This window comes from Leopardus geoffroyi, chromosome D2, assembly GCF_018350155.1.
Source record: "Leopardus geoffroyi isolate Oge1 chromosome D2, O.geoffroyi_Oge1_pat1.0, whole genome shotgun sequence".
NCBI classification, from domain to species: domain Eukaryota; kingdom Metazoa; phylum Chordata; class Mammalia; order Carnivora; family Felidae; genus Leopardus; species Leopardus geoffroyi.
In genome coordinates this window covers 16,152,069-16,171,603 of record NC_059334.1, presented here as the reverse complement: position 1 = coordinate 16,171,603, position 19,535 = coordinate 16,152,069, and the positions used below count along the sequence as shown (strand labels likewise).

Genomic DNA, 19,535 nt, shown 5'->3' with positions numbered 1-19,535 from the left:
TCCTATGTTCCAGGCACCAGTAGGTACTATAGGACCAGGAAGACACGGCTTCCGCCCTTGAGGAGCCCGGTCAGCAAGCAGATGAATGCTGCTGGTGCTGGTCCGGTGGGGGTTTGGGGAAGGTGCACACCACGGCGGCTGTGACTGGGCTGTTTCCGGAGTCTTACAGATGCAGAAGAAAAGGCACCCCTTGTCTTTGTTATTTCCAAAGCTCGTGTGACGTCAGGAGCGCACCCTGCCCTTTCAGCCAATTCGAAGGAGAAAGTGGCTCGGGGAGTCTGAAAGATGGCTAACGCCTAGGCATGGATGCCTGGCCCCTGCTCTCCGGCCTGGACACTGATGTCGTGACTTCCTGTTTGTTTATCCACAACCAGAAGGCACGATGACCGTCTGTATCAGGGGTGCCTTTGTTTGTTGTTGTAAATGCTGAGGAGTCCTCCTGATGGTCAGACAGCTGAGGTTTGGGCAATTCCTCTCGAAACACCACTGGATGTTTATTACAGGGGAGACTGGGAACCTCTGAGAAACAGAAAGCAGCACCGTCGTGGATCAGCCAGACCCCCTGCCTCTGATGGCCCACGGGCACGTTCTGCAATGCCAACTGTGGCCAGGGTCATCTTCTGCCTGTAAGCAGCTCTTACCACCTGCACCCCACACACCGGGCCTATGCCTGGGTCTGTAGCATCATGCGGGCGTACTGAATTCCCGAGAAAATACTCATTTGATTTATTCTAAACTCCCCCCTTCTTTAAGCTTCAAGGGGCATCCTTTGGGAGGTGCTAGGTCAAAACTCCAGGATTTGGAAACATGCCTAAGTTAATACTCTCTTCTTATCTTCTGAAACTTAAGAACTCTTGTGAGTTCTATGCTCTTAGGAAGATTTCTCCCATTCCTTGGAGAGTTTTGATCTCCATAAAACAAAAAACAAAAAAGAGGGATTCTCACAAAAGACCCCGAATAGCCAAAGCAGTCTTGAAAAAGAAAAACAAAGATGGGGGCATCGCAATTCCAGACTTCAAGTTATAGTGCAAAGCTGTACTGATCAAAACAGTATGGTACACACACACACACACACACACACACACACACACACACACAGCAATGGAACAGAATAGAAAGCCCAGAAATAAACGTACAACTATATGGTCAACAAATCTTTGACAAAGGAGGCAAAAATGTGTAATGGGAAAAAGTCTCTTCGACAAAGGGTGTTGGGAAAACTGGACAGTGACATGCCGAAGGAGGAAACCATATGACCTTCTTACACCATGCACAAAAATAAACTCAAAATGAATTAAGGGCCTAAATGTGAGACTCGAAACCATAAAAATCCTAGAAGAGAGCACAGGCAGTAATATCTCTGACATCAGCCGTAACAACATTTTTCTACACAGGTCTCCTGAGACAAGGGAAACAAAAGGAGAAATAAAGAATCGGGACCACACTGGCACAAAAAGCTTCTGCACGGCAAAGGAAACTCAATAAAACAAAAAAGACAACCTACCGAATGGAAGAAGATGTTTGCAAATAATATTTCTGATAAAGGATCAGTATCTAAAACCTGTGAAGAACTTACACAACACCAAAAAAAAAAAAAAAAAAAGAAAGAAAGAAAGAAAAAAAGAAAAGAAAACCCAAATAATCCAATTAAAAACTGGGCAGAAGACATGAACAGACATTTCTCCAAAGAAGACATAGAGATGGCCAAAGGATACGTGAAAAGATGCTCAACATCACTGATCATCAGGGAAATGCAAATCAAAACCACAATGAGATATCATCTCACACCTGTCAGAATGGCTAATATCAAAAAGAAATACCAAATGCTGGCGAGGATGTGGAGAAAAAGGAACCCTCCTGCACTGCCGGTGGGAATGCAAACTGGTGAAGCCACGGTGGGAAACAGTGTGGAGGTGCCTCAAAAAATTAAAAATAAAATCTCCATATGATCCAGTATTTACCTGAAGAATACAAAAACACTAATTCGAAGGGATACATGCACTCCGATGTTTACAGCAGCATTATTTACAACAGCCAAAGTACGGAAGCAGCCCTTCACTGAATAAAGCCAGGTACCCAACTGGTCAAGGAGGAAACAGATACTGGGCACATTTATCAATTTCACTGGTTATCTGGCCTGTGAATCATGCATCCAAATGGCCATTCCCCATTTTTTTTCTATGTGGGCCACAAAAGAAACTTTGTTCTGGAATCCAATAATAATGAAAACAAAGACCCTAAATGCAACGCAGAAGCATTTCAGAAACAGTTTCAATTGCTTCATCAGGCCATATTTTTATGCCTCCAAGTTGAAGACCTAATGATATAGTATATTTCAGGGACTTCACAGGAAATCTACATGAATCGTGACATGAATCACATCCAAAATGTGTTTGTGAGGGACTGGTCTCACAAGGTTGAATCAAGATCTTGATCTCCAGAGAAGAAAGAGTCTGAGACAGGTTCAGATGTGGGACAGGTACTAGCTAAAAATATCTGAAGGAGAAGCCTGTGCCTATCATAATAATTACCCGTGGAAAAGCTCCAGCAACATTCGCTGTAAAGAGACGAACTTGCTGACCAGTCTCTATTAGTGACAGATTCTCTCTGTGAGGATCCCGTGGTGGGAATGCTTGTTTTAAAGCTTGCCCGAAGCACATGCACGCCTTCTGAGTGTCTGCCTACCTCTTCCTACGTGGCTTTTAGAAGCTTGACGGAACGAACCTCCCCTCCAAGCTTTCACATGAAGCTAAGTCTCTGGGACTAAGAGACAACAACTGGACAACCTCAATTCGTCCTCATTTCTCTCTTCGGACATCCGTTGTTCCGGTTCTGAACTACTCTCAGAGAGTGGGCTCTTCTTACAGAGGTTCTGCCGAGCGACCAGAAACCACAGAAAGTGAAGAATGACAAAAATCTGTGGATTCAAAAGGAACGACCACACAGGTTCAGTGCGGGCGTCAGACACGTTAGCACAAATCACTTCCAGCTCCCTTATCCACATCGTGTCATTTCACTCATGGAACCGACAGAATCTTTTCTGAGTAGTTTCTACAGGAAACTGAAGTCGCGTTGCCAAATCAGGTTGCAACAGAGAAGAGCCAGCGGCAAGGACCATGCTCACTGCTTTTGCTAGAGAAACGACCAGTGAAGACAGGTAAGGCAGTTTTGCACTTGAATCGTGAACAAGTAATGTACCCTGCCTGATTCCTACTTGCGCCTTTATACTTTGCAAATACTAAAAAAGGATGCATGTCTTCAGTAGGTGGACAGAGAGAGAAGCTGTGGTACGTCCAGACAATGGACTATTATCTAGTGCTGAAGAGAAAGAAACTGTCAAGCCGTGCAGAGACACGGAGTTCTCCTGAAAAAGCTACACACTGTATGATTCTAAGTATATGACATTTTGGAAAAGACAAAACAAGGGAGACAGTGAAAAGATCAGTGGTTGCCATACTGCAGTGGTGGATACATGTCATTTGACACTGTCCAGACCCACAGCGTGTATGGCATCGAGACTGAATCCTAGTGTAAGCAAACGATGGACTCTGGTTCATGACGACGTGTCAATGCAGGTTCACGGATTGTAGCAAATGTACCCTGGGTGAGAGACGCTGATCGCGAGGGAGGCCGTGCATGTGTGGGGGCAGGGGTATCTGGGAACTCCCTGTGCCTTCTGCTAAATTTTGCTGCGAACCTAGAACTGCTCTTAAAAAAAAAAAATTTTTTTTTCATTAGAAAAAAAGTAAAGTAAAAAAAAAAAAAAAGATGTATCTTTCACAATGGAAGCAGTGAAGGGTGAATATAAGAATTACATCGACGCACAGGCCACAGATTTCATGACCACACGTCAAGCATTAGAAATGAAAGAAATAACATCTGCGAGAAAACAGTCTTACTGATTTTATGCACGCTTTCAAGAGGACGTTAAATTTACCTATTTACGAAAAAGGAAAAACATTTAGAGAAATATTAGGTTATTAGAATATGTCTGACCTTTCATGGGGTTATCAAGAAGGAGTTTAAAGGTTTCTTCAATTTAGGCAAATTGACTCATTATAGCAGGCAGGATATTATGTTACTTAAAGAAATAGATTAAGGATTTTATGAGACAAGGTTCATTTCCAATTATGTTCAACATTAGAAGAAGCACTATTAGAACTTTTATTTCATTTAGTCTGAGATTTCCACACATATTATGAAGTTCAAATTGGTTCTAAAGATAATGCTTTTTATGAAAAAAAAAAAAAAAAAAAACGGATAATGAATGTAGTTCTGATTAAATCCTTAATCATCCCGTACACTAGAAATTAAATTCTGAAAAAGGAAATAAAGCCAGAGTAAAAAAAAATTAGCACCCTTAAATGCTGACACCACGTAAAAGTCAAAGATTTTAAGATCTGAAGGAAAATCGTGTAGAAATTACCCAGTCAGTCTGTGACCCCTAAACTGGAGTGAACTGGACACAGAGCGCATGAATGATGAACACAGGGTCATTCCACCACCCACGGGGAAAGTCAGGTTGAAGACCCACGGCTCCCGAGCCCATCTACCACCCTGCCCATCCCCTGGTGTTCAATGTCAGGGACGGAGGGAAACCAAACCTTCCTCCTTGCTTGCTGCCCAACGGAAAGTCTACCTCCCGTGCCACTTCTGCCTTTATAAAATCAGGTCTTAGGTATTTTTTTCTTATACACACACATACATCTTTTATTTATATAGTCATGACTCGATAAAAAATGTTGAATATGGGCTTTTCAATATTCTTCAACACTCGCGGCACTGCTTAACTTCTAAAAAGTATCCACTCTGATGCTTGTATCATATTGAAAAACTTTTTTTAAAAAAAAGGAAAGAAAAGCAGACGCACCAAATAATATGTATCTTAAAAAAGAAACCTAACCCCTCCCAAATCTCTACGGGGCACAACCCGAAGGGCCCCTGCGTACGGAAGTTCAGCCCCCGCACACTTACTTCTCAGGCTCCCCAAGCTGGGCGCGGGGTGGGTGCGGGGGGGCAGCGTGCTGTGGTAGGGTGGGGTGGTGCTGAACAGAATGTCGTTGGGCAGGGCTTGGTCAAGTATTGAACTTCGCGAACTGCCAAAGGAAGACCCCCTCCGATTGCTGCAGATGCTCTCATCAGAGAGGGTGCGGTAGAGCGAGCGTCTTGGAGACAGGTTCCCGTAGAACGAAAACTAGGGTGGGGGGGAGAAGGGGGAAGACAGACACAAAAGAGTTGAAAGCATGGAATTTCTCTGACTAAATCCGGCAATACAAGTACCACCGTGATAGCATCTCTGAGTTCTCCCTAGGCAGGCAGGCATCAACCATTAGCTCAGGAATGCTAAACCAGGCACGTGGGTCATCTAGGCAAACACACCAGGGCTCTGGTGCTGTTACTGGATTTGAATGTTTTCCTCCTTTGACATTCTGTGAACTACTATCATGAATTAGACAAGGGCAGCTTTATTAATTCTGAAATGTTAAAAGGAACCTCCATAACCTTATAACACCGCCAGGTCCTGGAAATATAGAAGGCTGCCATTTCGGGCACAGTTATGCAAAAGCACACATAGCGTGGGCTTGATTTTAATTTGAAATGACTACGTTTTAATATCAGGCAATTTCTGTATCAATCCACTGCAATGTGAGGTTCAATCTCATCCAAAAAAAAAAAAAAAAAAAACCAATTTTGAACACTGAGGCTCTCTAGGCCACACAAGCAGGTTCAAGAGGCAATGGTTATCAGTCCAGTAAAATCTTGTCTACTTAAAAGTGATCCCCCACAGGAGTCTATTATAATTGTTGAAAATGGAGTTATAGTAATCAATCATTACCGGATTTAAGGGAACCACTGAAATTATTGTGTTAACTCGCAGACAGGGTAGGGAGAATTCTTACTCAAGAAGCAGTAGTCAAAATACTCAAAAAAATTAAATCAGATCTGACTTTCCAACTTCGTCTTCTGCATACCGAACCACATTCCTTTTATATAAACAATAGTAAAAGGCAGAATGTTTGCATCAAACAAACACAGAAATGGCTATTTACATTTGTGACTGCAGCGAGAAAGCTAAACATACTTCTATTGTATGCGTTCCTTCCATTCTGTCTCGTCTGTCCAGCTGGAATGTGTGTCGACTACAAAGTTAAATTTACACCAAGAAAGGAAGGTGATTCGTCTTAGAAGCGGGGGGGGAACCCCACGTCAAGGAGAGAAGTTCATTTCTATGAAAAGAACAGCTATCTGCCCCTTTTTACAAGTCTGCACCCAAGCTTATACAGTACCGTATATATGATTTGATACAAGTTTAGAAAGAAAAAAAAAAAAAAGAGGCTCATTATGATCGAGTTCTTCTGGGATTCCCTCTTCACACACACCAGCAGGTTCTTCAGAACATGATTACAGGCGCATTAGATTAAAGCAGCTTTCAGGTAGTATCTAATTAGAGTGTTATTCTAAGAACACAATTAGGTTAATTGCAGTATTGTTTTATTATAGAGAAGACAGGAGCACACAGACTTGGTGTTTACCCTGATCCCAGTCAACATGGTGATGCCTCATATATATATATATATATATATATATATATATATATATATGTTTTTCTTTTCATTTGGACGAGAGAGAGCACTGGATGAGAAGGGAGAAGATCTGACTTCCGTTCCTGACTCTGACACCCTATATTTATATGAACTTCTCATTTCACCACGTAGGGACCCAGCAACTTGCAAAAAGTGGAGACTGAGCTAAATGACCGGCAGGTTCTTTTGAATCCTTTCTGTTACGTAACCAAGTGGTTTAAGAGACTGTAATGACAGCGAAGCTACAACTTGTTAACAAGAAGTGATCTAACGTTAGCGGGGGTCTACTACGTGATGAATGAAGGTGTGCCACTGAATGTGAGGTTGGCCTAGAAGACTGACACATGGCCTTCCCTTGGGACTGACGGCGTGCTGCATGCTCTGTCATATTTACAGTGCCCGGCTTGGAGCAGAGGACAGAGTTCTGTAACAAGTCAGGTAGTATGGATTTCATAGCTACTGCCTCTGATCACCCAGAATGTACCGGTGCTAAGAGGCTGTGGCTGTGTTATTTCTTCTCTCTGGTACACGTTTCATGGTCTCCTTTTTTCGGAGGACGACCCTGGGCCGGGAGGTCAAGTCACTTGCACAGAGTCACACGGCTGCTTGTCACCGGAGCTGGGATTTTCAGCCAGGCCTGCCTGCCCCTTGTCCTCTCCATCCATGCTAGAAGGTTGCCCTTCCTCACCTCCCCCGGGGCTTGTCCTGCTGACAGAAAAACCCCCTGAAAACGGTCAGCCATGCACAGAGTACCAGGTAAAGTCATGACAGAGAACGCACGAGGCGGGACTTTGGAAACTTCCGAGCCTCTTTAGACTTTTCTTCGGTATTTCTGGTAACTGCAAAGCCTCATGAAAGTCGCTAACCTTTCTTCTCCCCTCCTCCACTAACGGACTGTCAGGAAGCATCAGTTTCAGAAAATCTTCTTTGGACAGAACATGTTGAGTTTCTGCAACAGCATCCCCCACCACGGTCTGGTGCTGGGTTGCCGTGGACAGGATCTCCATCTCACCATACAGCCTGTTGCACAGAAACAAAGCAAAGGGGAAGTTAAGAGGAGGGAGGGGTCAGCCCATTTGTAAAACGCGTGTAGCCCGAAGGATTAAAATCCGACGATTCCACCACGACCTACTCATACGCGCGATTCTTAATTATGGAGTCAGGTCACTGCCGCGTTTGCTCCAGACCCCTGTGTCATCTTACACGTGTGAAATGAGCTCAACTCTAAAGGTAGATTTCTGAATAATTCAGAATCAAGTCAGATCCCTGAAGCCCTGGATGGGGAAAAAAAATATAGCCCTTTTTTTTTTTTAAGGCCGTGCTTTTTCTTTTCCCAATCTGTCAGAAAACACATTTTCAATAATTCATCAGAGATTATCATATGTCCTTTGCAGGAACACCTCCTTGCGTTTCTCAGAAGACTCGAGAGAACCCTCCTCTCGCAGGTAGACAACCGCACTGCCCCATCTCACCCGGGCGACACAGAGAGAGGCACCCGAGGGAGCCTGAAATTTAAGAGTAATCGATTCAGGCGTGTGCCAAGCACGTTTTATTATTGGCAATTCCGCAAAGCCGTTTGGATAAATAAAGCAGCTGTCTCCCTTAATTATCACGATATAAAAATGTATTTACGAACAACAAAAGACTGTCTAGCGGAATTACTGTTTTCAGCTCTTTTCCAGGGAGAAAACCAGGGACTCGATTTTTAAAGGTTTACTCTGGAAATTCAATCCGAGGAAGCGAACATTCTGGAGGACAGAGTGCATCATCAGTGGCTGTACTGTCAGCAGTGAACGGTTCTTGCCACATGACCTGAAATGCAACGTTCTAGGAATCCATGGCCCAGGGCCACAGGGCGACAGACCTGTATGTTATTGTCATGTGTCACTGAGATGACTCTATTTGAGAGGCAAGGCCATCTTGTCACAGTCCGACAGCTCACTGGGAAATTACCAGAGTAAGGAACTCACGCGGACGTGCTCAAAATTAACAGTGATTATCTGGAAGTCTCTCTGGCTTTTGCTTTGTTGCTGAGGTAGGTCAGGTTGGGTCAAGGAGGGTTCCACAATGTGATGTTAAAGAGATGACTGGAAACTTCAGAGTTTTATCTTTTGTGTACAATGACATTGTACATTGGACATTGGACATTGACATTTTCTAATCCTTTGTGGCAAACGCACCGGACTTGGCCCATCCGTTTCAAAGCATCTTTCCGCGATAAGGTGGGACGCTGTTTCTGCTGTCTGCAGGTGTTCTAGATTCATCGCTTCCACATTACAGTGTGTTCCCTTGTTTTAGGAGCACTCGACTTAGCTGGACAAGTCCTGGGGTGCCTGCCGCCCCCGCCCCCCACAGGATGGGCACGGCACAGCACGCAGAGATCCGGCCTGAGGCCGGGGTTCAAATCCCAGCACTAGCCTCATGTGACGCCGGGAAGTAAAGCTTTGTCGCCCACATGCCCAGACCTCCTCCTCCTCACGATGCTCCTGACTCTGCCCTTCTTTTACTGAGAGTCCGTGCTTCAAACCTGTGTGTTCAAATGCACAAACTCTGGGGGGGGGGGGGGGGGCTCGGGAGAGCAAAATGTCCAAATGGGCACCTGTCATCCTTCCCTGACTCTTGCAGAGAGCCCTCAAACAGTGCTTTCATACAGAACTCAGAAGGCTCCGGATGAATTTGTGTGAGGCGCTCAGGAGACGTATCAATAGGCAGAAGTACCAACGTTATCGTTAGAAATCTGCATTTATGGGGGCGCCTGGCTGGCTCAGTCCGTAAAGCAGGGGACTCTTGATCTTAGGGTCGTGAGTCCAAACCCCACGCCGGGTACGGAGCCTACTTAAAAAAAAAAAAGAAAAAGGAAAGAGAAATCTGCATTTGTGGTCACAAAGTGTGGCTATGACTATTGAATTCCTTTCTAAATACCTCATTTGCAATTATTGACACAATGGGTTTTGTGTGTGTGTGTTTGTTTTTTTTTTTTAACAAAAAGACTCCATGTTCAATTTCAGCCCTAAAATGACTTTTAGTTTAGAGAGCAGCAGCAGGCTCTTCATATTTAAAAAGCGGGATCATTTTTTTCCGGGAAAAAAGTGGTGCCAGTTCATCAACCAAGCTGAAGACGTAAAAGAGCTCTGTGAAAATCAGGGCAGCCCCCCCGTGCGCCCTCCACACGTGACGATGCTGCAGACACAATGGCCTCACAGTTTAGTGCATGGGAGTTTCTTTTTTCTTAAGGCTGTCCTTTTATTTTTTTTATTTTTAAAAAATGCTTATTTATTTTGAGAGAGAGAGAGAGAGAGTGAGAGAGAGGGCATTCGAGTGAGATGAGTGGGGGAGGGGCAGAGAGCAAGGGAGAGAGACTCCCAAGCAGGCTCCGTGCGGTCAACCTAGAGCCTGATGTGGGGCTCGATCTCCCAAACTGCGAGATCATGACCCGAGCTGAAATCCAGAGTCGGATGCTCAACTGACTAAGCCACCCAGGCTCCCCATGGCTGTCCTTTTAAAAATAAGGAAACAGGCGTGCCTGGGCGGCTCAGTTGGTTCAGTGTCCGACTTCGGCTCAGGTCACGATCTTGCAGGTGTGGGTTCGAGCCCCGTATCGGGCTCTGAGCAGACAGCTCGAGCGGAAGCCAGGAGCCTGCTTCGGATTCTGTGTCTCCCTCTCTCTCTGCCCCTCTCCTGCTCATGCTCTGTCTCTCTTTCTCTCTCTCAAAAATAAATTAAAAAAATTCAAAAAAATTTAAAAAAATAAAATAAAAAATAAGCAAACAACGAAAATAGCTCTGACCATCCTTGTTTTGCGTTCTTGACATGTGATTTCTTTAACTTGTCTCTTCAGGGAGACAGCAGAGCTTCCACAGGTGTTATAAAATGGATTATCGGCATCTTTTTTCTCTTTTTCAAGAGGCACCTCACGTCCCTCCCTACCTGACCCCACAAAATCAAACAACTGGAAGGGAAATCAAAGTCATGTTAAAATTGGGTAGAATACTTTCTCTTTGATGGTGTCACACAACAAGTTTAAGAAACACTCAGGGACACTGGGGGGGGGATTCAAATCGCCCTTGAACTTGTTTATTTACAGACTCTATCCTCACACCGTCAACAGCCCATGACCGTGACTTTTCTATTGCCGGCAGTTTTCTGGACAGAAGAATACAGAACAGGGATTTCTCTCACTTTTTAAACGTGAAACTCAAGGAAAGAGAAGACTTTGAAACAGAAACATAAATGCCAACATTTAAGAAGATGTACAAGGACGTTTCTAGGTTATTCCTTCTTAGAAAATATATTTCCGTGGAGGGGAAAAATGCAACCGCTTAGTCCATCCCCAAAAGGTGTGTAAGGTTGGGTAGAGAAGAGCCACTGGCCACCTTACCCCTGACACTCGGTCACGTCGGGTTCCTCGGGCGGCGGGCTGCCCTCTGATTTCTTCCAGCCGATGACATACTTGTTCACTGCCCCTTGCCTGTGGTAGGGCTTGGACGCGGACCCGGGGACCTGTTGGGTGCTGCTGTGGGACACGATGTAGACTTTGGACGTATCCAGAGACCCGCTATTTTTGGAACAGTGAGTGGAAGGGCTTCCTGAATGGTGTGAACCGCTGAGGAGAAGAGCAGACAAATGCTGTGACACAACCAGATTTCATCAGTGCCAGCACGCTGCCGGACTCAGGGCCCTACCCCCCCCCCCCCCCCCCCCCCCCCGCCTCGCTATGCTTCTCCCCCGGCAGCAAAATCGAGCCAAGCAGGCAGACGGGGCGGTCCTTCCACCGTGGGCCTGGTTGGGAGTGCCTGATTTTCCCAGCGCCGACGATGCTCACGTGCACACGGTACGCCTGTGGCTGGAAGGATGTTAAAAACAATCAGAGGAAAATCAGATATAAACATAAGCAACATACTTAAAACCGATGCGCCGAAAGAGAGGAAACCCAAAAGAACGTGCTCCACGTCAAGTGCTGCCGGGAAGGTGCCGACGCAAACCACGACAAGTACGCGGCACGCGCCCCGCGCTGGCAGGAACGGGAGCGGCTGGTGAGGAGTGCCCGGCCCCCGAGCGCAGGCGTGAGAAGTGAGGCAGACGGTTTGGAAACCAGTCTGGGCACGACCCGTAAAGGTGTGCACCTGTGTGGCGCACGACCCAGCAATTCCGCTCCTGAGCGTGCGCCCTGGATAAACCCCTGCACCTGTGCAACAGGTACCCTTGGCGATAGGCGGACTGATCGTAACAGGTCCCGGATTCCCCCCACCTGGATCATCAGTAGCGAAACAGACAGCCAGTCGATGAACAAGAATGGATAAAGGGAAGACTCTGTGAACAAATGAACCGAGGTTGCCAACACCTTGGGTGAACCTCGCAGACGTCACGTAGAAAAAGCAGCAAGCCACAAAGAATACGTCGCACGGTTCCATGTTTTGTTTTTATTTTTAATTTTTCTTAACGTTTATTTATTTTTGAGACAGAGAGAAACAGAGCATGAACGGGGGAGGGGCAGAGAGAGAGGGAGACACAGAATTGGAAGCAGGCTCCAGGCTCTGAGCCATCAGCCCAGAGCCTGACGCGGGGCTCAAACTCACAGACCGAGAGATCGTGACCTGAGCTGAAGTCGGACGCTTAACCGACTGAGCCACCCAGGCGCCCCCGGTTCCATGTTTAAATAAAGTTTACAAACAGGCAAAACGGGACAAGGTTGCTCAGGAACGCAGGTATTCAGTTCGGAAAACAGTGAGGAGAGGCGAGCGGAGGGGGACGAGGAAAGCCGGCTAGAGGCTCCCTCCAGGGAGAAGAGAAGGGCATGGGAGTGGGTTCTGACACCGCAAGGCCAACTCCGCATCTGGTGGTCGTATGCGCGTTTGCTGCGCGATCACGTGACCCACAACAACCTAGTACTGAAATGATGGAATCCCTAAATCGCAACAAAAATTGTTTGAAGTCAGCAGTTGGGCTACTAAGGCCAGAGGGACTCCCCGCTGACAGTATAACCCGCCCACAGAAATAGAAAAGCCTACAGATCTTTTTTAATTCAGGAAGAACTGGCAACAGAAAGTTTCGTGACAAATGACAAACTGCAGTGATAGTGCCAGAATTCAGAAAGCAAGGAGGGCTTCACTTTCAGGAAAGTTGACACGCCAGGGCCCTCTGAGGACCCCGGGGCTGGACTGGCTGTGTCTTCATGCTAACTCCCCGGTGAGACCCGGGGAGGCTTTCTGAACCTCAGTTTTCTCATCTGTGAAAGGGGCTGTAACAGGGCCTCCCCTCAAAGAACTGCTCGGAAGACTATGTTAATATTAGCGAAGCACTTACAACAATACATGCCACAGAGCAGGCATTACAGGAAGGTCAATTTTTGTTAGTGATGCACGCAAACGAGTTGTCCATAAGTAGGAGTACTTGCTATTCAAAGAGTTTACCGTAGGGCTCCCTGGGTGGCAGGCTTTCTGGTAGGATGAAAATTAACCTTATTCCGAAACCTGATGAGCGCTACCTTTCTGAAAGCCCTGTGTATAGAGTTAAGTATCCTACAAGGTAGGAAGTAAAAGAAAAAAATCAAAATGAGGAATGGTTATTAAAATGGGCTTTTTATAAACGTTCAGAAGGAAAGAGGGTAACAAAATAAACCAACTCACTTTGGAGGGTTTACGTGTTGGAGGCACTGTGGTATATGAAAAATTAAAAAAACAAACAAAACAGGGGCGCCTGGGTGGCTCAGTCAGTTAAGCGTCTGACTTCGGCTCAGGTCATGATCTCGTGGGTCATGAGTTCAAGCCCCGCATCGGGCTCTGTGCCGACAGCTCAGAGCCTGGAGCCTGCTTCGGATTCTGTGTCCCCCTCTCTCTGTCTGCCCCCCCCCCAACCCACGCTTGCACTCTCTCTCTCTCAAAAATAAACGAACATTAAAAAAAAAACAAATAGGGGTGCCTGGGTGGCGCAGTCGGTTAAGCGTCCGACTTCAGCCAGGTCACGATCTCGCGGTCCGTGAGTTCGAGCCCCGCGTCAGGCTCTGGGCTGATGGCTCAGAGCCTGGAGCCTGTTTCTGATTCTGTGTCTCCCTCTCTCTCTGCCCCTCCCCCGTTCATGCTCTGTCTCTCTCTCTGTCCCAAAAAATAAATAAACGTTGAAAAAAAAAATTAAAAAAAAAAAAAAACAAATAAAACACCTCATTTACTACCATGAAGTAACTCAGCTACGGGTGGTGGGTCTGGTGTTCCTTAGTGTGGCTCAAAACTCCTTCCATCTGGGCTCTAAATCGTGGATGCTGGGGGAAGATGTGTCACTGCCTTCCCGTGCCCCGAGCTACCCAAGGAAGAAGCAAGGAGCACTGAGAAAGGGAGCTTTGAACTCTTTCCATTTACCAGGTATACACCCGGGGATACACTCCCAACATATGGGGTCTGTAGATGGAGGCCTGGAGATTTCCACCTAAGCTGCGAATTTTGAGAAACTTCAGATCGACGGATAAGGTATATAAATAGTAGAAACACATCCCTATATCCTTCACCTACATTCACTGTTACTATCTTGCTACATATATCCCTCTCTGAACCATTTGAGAATTGGTGGCAAACTCTATCATACTCCTATATTTCAGAAAATTTTGTTAATGTTTATTTTTGAAGGAGAGAGAGACAGAGTGTAAGTGGAGGAGGGGCAGAGAGAGAGAGAGAGAGAGAGACAGAATCCGAAGCAGGCTCCAGGCTCTGAGCTGTCAGCGTAGAGACCAACACGAGGCTCGAACTCACGACCCATGAGATCATGACCTGAGCCGAAGTCAGACGCTTAACTGACTGAGCCACCCAGGCACCCCACCAATATAAAATATTTAAACACTAAACTCTAAGAGCAAATTCACCAAATCGATTTGATGAGCAACATGGCAAAAATCTATGCTTAGCAGCAGTGACATCATTATCAAAGTTTTCTCTGAAATGGGTAAATATTCTAGAATGTTGGCAGTAAGCTTTTCATGAATCCTTGCCTTCTAGACTAAAGTTCTTATTTTAGAGTTTCACCCGCCAGATTCCCATCACTGCTACTAAGAGAAGGGTATGAATAATGATATACAAGGGATGCTATGAGCCATTCTGCAGGAGAATCCAGAACATGAAATTATTATTATTTTTTTTGCAGTTGACTTATTTCACTTTGCAGAACCTTGGTTAGGCTGATACAAATCCTGCTTTGTGTCCTGAGCTCTTACCTAAGCGCCTTCCCCTGGCAGAAAAAAACGGGTTTGCTGAACTCAAGGTCTGAGCAGCAGAGAAAGCAGGCTGCAACCCCTGGGGTCCCATCTTGGATGACCTCTGCACACCCCTCCCCCCACCTGTTTTTGCCCTGCGCCACGGAAGCTTGTCTTAAAGAGTTTGAAGTCCTCTGTCTCCCTCCGCACAGTCCTGCAATCCTACCACACACACAACTGTGTGCTTCTTTCCTCCCGGACGTCTGCTGGGAAGTTAAGTGTGTGAGCGCTGGTAGGGGGAGGGTGTGGCGGTCGTGCAAAAAAGCAGAACTAGAGTATTAAGTGTGTGCCACCCACTGATCGGGCCTCCTGAAACTGGGAACTGGGAGCAGCTGATCCCAGGTGCACCCTACTTCTCCAGCAGAAATCCCCAGTGGGTTTATGAACTCAATCGGTAAGGGGTTACCCAGCCCAGCCCTCCTCGTCTCCCACGTATTCCAAGGCCTACCCTGTGCAAAGCAGTGTAGCGGGTGCTGTGGATACCAAGTGAACGAGGCAAGCCAAGTGCCTTCTGGCCTCCAAACAGGACATTCCAGTGAGGGGAGGCAAGAGCTAAGTTCTTATTCGGGGGGATGCATAATAGGCCCAAACCATTTCAGCTCTGGGTGAGGGCTAAAAGGAAAGTAAAACACGGGATGGGGTACAGAGGGCATGGGGGCTGGGCTGTGATCTTCGCCCCTGCCCAGGTTTATTCTGCTCTTTCTCCTATGTGGGCTGCTCCCAGTCGTAGCCCAGACCGCCGGGCACTGGGCCTCAGCTCCCAGCCCAAAGAGAACCAGAGGAGAAAGTAGGGGGCTGGTGATTTCATCACCACAGACACACAGGCCCTTTCGGGCTTGCAGAATCGGACAGAGGCCTTACTGAGCAAAATTCCTTTTCCTTCCACCCTCAGAGACTTTAAATCTCATTTTAAATATTTTAAATGTGAAATATCAGGGCGCCTGGGTGACTCCCGTCAGTTAAGCGTCCCACTGGCTCAGGTCAGGACCTCACAGTTCTGAGTTCGAGCCCCGCGTCGGGCTCTGTGCTGACGGCTCAGAGCCTGCAGCCTGCTTTGGATTCTGTGTCTCCCTCTCTCTCTTGCTCTCTCAAAAATAGATAAACATTAAAATAAATAAGGAAGTGTAAAATACTGATATATTTAATACAGAATTCAAAAACAAAATATATATTTCACATACACATAAAATAACATTTAAAATTTTTAAATACTTTGAATACAAAACGTCAAAATATTTTAAATCTGATTTTCTCTAGTTCTTCTGCACAGGTCAGAGGACAGACAGGAGGAAGTATTCAAAAGATTCAATTTGCTGACTTAATTTCCTACTGAGCAAAAAAAGCCTACAGTGTAAGCTGAAACGTGCCCTCAGAGTCACCGTCAGCGAAGGACCGCGAGAAAAACCCAGCCAGGTGGGAACGGCTCCTAGGCCCTCAACATATATCATTGCCACAACAGCTGTGGACACACTCAGTTTAAAGAGGTAGAAAAAAAAGGCAAATCCATCAGAAATTCCATCTTGCACTCTCATATCGTTTCTAATAGCCTAACCCACTAAATTAACGAATGGTTCAGGTATTCAACAAAATCTCCTTCAAATCCTATAAATATCCCTACCTCTATTTACAAATGAAGGTGCTCTGAGAAGCAGGTTCCACAGAAATTTTCCTTAATAGTACGACACAGTTCCATCTGCAATGCCAATTACATTTGTCTAACAAGGTATCGCGAGGTCAGCCGTGTCACAAGTCTCGTCAACTCCGAACGAGACATTAGAAGCGGGTGGAATCCCGAGATGATTTCTGTAAGTATGGCCGATTTTCAACTGTCCCTGAAATTAGGATAGGAATAATGCAGGTAACCGAAGTCACTGCTAATACTCCTATATTATTTATTTATTCCTAAACATATTTTAAGTCAAATTAGTAAAGAGAACTGGTAAACAGTGGTAAGAATGTCTATCTTGAAAACAATCTCCGCATCCTACGCTCATCTGCCTCCGTAGAAGAAGACAATGGAGTATGGGGTGGATGGACAGTTAGGACTCCCCCGCCTGGCATCCGCTCCCCCTTCTACTGGTGTAACAATACCCCGATTTCTTCCGGGGAAGCAGCTGTCTTCACCACCCCTCAGCCGCCTCCTGCCTCAGACAATGGTGCCCCCTACCATGGTGGTGAAAGCCAAGGGAGTGTGAGGAGATACTTGGGGGTGGGGGGGGGGGAGAGTTTCTGCTGAAACTAGACAAGAACCACACTTTCTTCCTGTGGACAAAAGAGCGTGAGCTCGGGGGGCCTACAGGCGACACGGCCAAATTCAGCCAAGAGGATCCCCCCACCATGATTTCGGGGCCTATCACGTCAAGCCTAATGATGGGGGCAGTCCAGTCTTGGGTGGTTATCAAGCGAGCTGCAGCAGCACCTTGACGGTTCTGGACTTTTCTGTTACATGAGCCACAATACTGCCTTTGTTGTGTGAACCGATTAGTGGGGGGGGGGGGGGGGTCTTCTTTGACTTGTAACATAAACGCCCTCGAGTGACACACGCGGTAAGTAAGACACCGAGGAAGGTGTTAGCCACAGGACAATAAACGCGGGACCGCAGCAGTGAGTATGTGCGCACATGCGCAAGTTTGACGTAAAGAATTTTCCACGACTTCGGGGGGAGACAGCCGAGATGCTCTGCACGCTGGCACTGAGAACCTGACCACGGCTACTCCTGTTCGTGCCCACTGACTGCGTGTGGGTCTGTCCAACGTGGCTCCCAGCTGAGACTCCGTGAGGTCCCCATCCCCTGGCGGTGGCTGTGTGACAAAGGGAGAAGGTCTGGCGGGAGACGGGGGGGAGGGGGAGGGCAGCAGTGGCCTTGAGAAAGGCTCTGGGGGAAAGTCCCACAGTAGCTGGGAGCCGGGTTAGGAAGCCTGGAAGGCAAGAGGGAGATGAGGGTAGCCGGTGTGGTTAAAGTCTGTCCACAGCCACCTCTGAACAAATGGATTTCTCCATCTAGTCTCTGAAGGCAGAAATCACAGACTAGATGGGTTTTTGAATGTTGTACAGACATACGTCTCGCACACACACACGCGCGCGCACACACACACACACACGAGTTTAAAACCACTCGTAACCGTGTGTTAAACATCTACACCTCAGAATAGCATCCTGTTAAATGCAGCTAGTCTTTGTTTTAAAAAACCGAACCAATCATCTGAACGAACTTTCGGATCTCGGGTTCCCCCTTTCGGTAAAGGGGACTCCGGGACACAGCTCAGCGGGCACGGCCTCCATCTAAGGGAGCTGCGCACAGCCCCCCGAATTACCGTGCGCTGCAGCCTGAGGGCCGCCTCACTTGCCGCCGCTTCTCCTAAAAACTTAGGAACAAGCCGAACTGGGAGAGAGGTCAGTGCCTACGGGAGCGAGCAACCGCGCTGTGCAGCTTTTAAAGAGAAGGGTAGCGACACCCAACGCGAGTGACTTCCCGGGGTGCGGATTTCACGGTGGGACCTGAGACATGAGCCCTTCCTCTGAAGTCACACGGCCGGGCACGCAGGGGGCCGGCCCACCGGGCCGGCACACGCCTTTCCCATCCCGGGGCCCCTCCCCGCCCCCAGCAGGACCGGGCGGGCCCCCGCCGGTGCCGGCCAGTGGTGCAGGGGCACTGACCTGGAGTGAGACGAGATCTCGCTGAGGTCGCCCACGCTGCCGTCGGCCGCGCTGCCGGCCGAGATGGGCGGCGCGTAGCCGTGCACCGCGTACATCTTCGCCGCCTCGCCGTCAGGCCCCGGGAGGTCGGCCGGGTCGCCCCACTGTTCGGCGCGGCTGTGGATCACGGCCCTGCCGCCGGCCAGGTGCACGGGGCCCAGGACCGCGGCGGGCATGCAGGGGGCCGTGTCGATGCCACTGTCCGTGGAGGCCCCTTTGATGTAGGTGAGCCCCAGCAGCTCCGGGTCCATCAGATCCCCGGACCCAAAGTGCTTGTCGTCGCTGTTGCTGGACGTGTTGCTGGACAGCGTGTTGCTGCTGGAGTGACTAGAGCAACTTTTGTCTCCAATCTGGAGAAGAGAGAGAAACGGAGGGGCGTCAAACAGACCCCAGGCTCTGCTTCCTTGTGAAACTTCTTCTCGCCCAGACTCACAGAGCTACAGGCCACAGGATCCCCCCGGGACCCTTTTGACGTGCCCCGCAACGTGAGACGATGAATGACAGAACTCACTTTTACGGGTTTTTGTTTTTGTTTTTGTTTTTTTTAGAATTCACTTTTATTTTTTTTTTTAATTTTGTTTTTTAATCTTTATTATTTATTTTTGAGAGAGAGAGAGAGAGAGAGTCTGAGCAGGGGAGGAGCAGAGAGAAAGGGAGACACAGAATCGGAAGCAGGCTCCAGGCTGGTACAACCGAGCCCGACGTGGAGCTTGAACCCACGAACCGTGAGATCGTGACCCGAGCCGAAGTCGGGTGCTTAACCGACTGAACCACCCAGGCACCCCTAGAATTCACTTTTAAAAACTCTCCTGGTTTTATGCACAAGTCCCAGACTCCTAATCCGGCTCATAACTCATCTTAAGTTACATGGGAATCTCCTCAAGCCTTCGTTCGATTCTTCGTGCGTGAAGCACGACAGTGTTGCCACGGTGTCACCAACCGGAAAATAATCAACAAACGTTACACAAACCAGGGAGGCGCGTGGAAAATTAGCACAAAGAGGGGAGCAGTCTTTCATC

The 19,535-nt window shown here is 47.5% G+C and overlaps 1 protein-coding gene across 6 annotated transcripts in view; it reads right to left on the bottom strand.

Moving 5' to 3' along the window:
* SIPA1L2 (signal induced proliferation associated 1 like 2) overlaps positions 1–19,535 on the bottom strand; it is a 224,760-nt gene that overhangs the window by 18,659 nt on the left and 186,566 nt on the right. For all 6 annotated transcript variants that reach the window (XM_045437350.1, XM_045437353.1, XM_045437354.1 and 3 more), the window contains exons 15-18: positions 18,478–18,866; positions 10,963–11,187; positions 7,451–7,604; positions 4,975–5,194 (exon numbers count right to left, since the gene is read on the bottom strand). In XM_045437350.1, the coding sequence (XP_045293306.1) occupies positions 4,975–5,194; positions 7,451–7,604; positions 10,963–11,187; positions 18,478–18,866 (988 nt within the window). The remainder of the gene's footprint in view (positions 1–4,974; positions 5,195–7,450; positions 7,605–10,962; positions 11,188–18,477; positions 18,867–19,535) is intronic.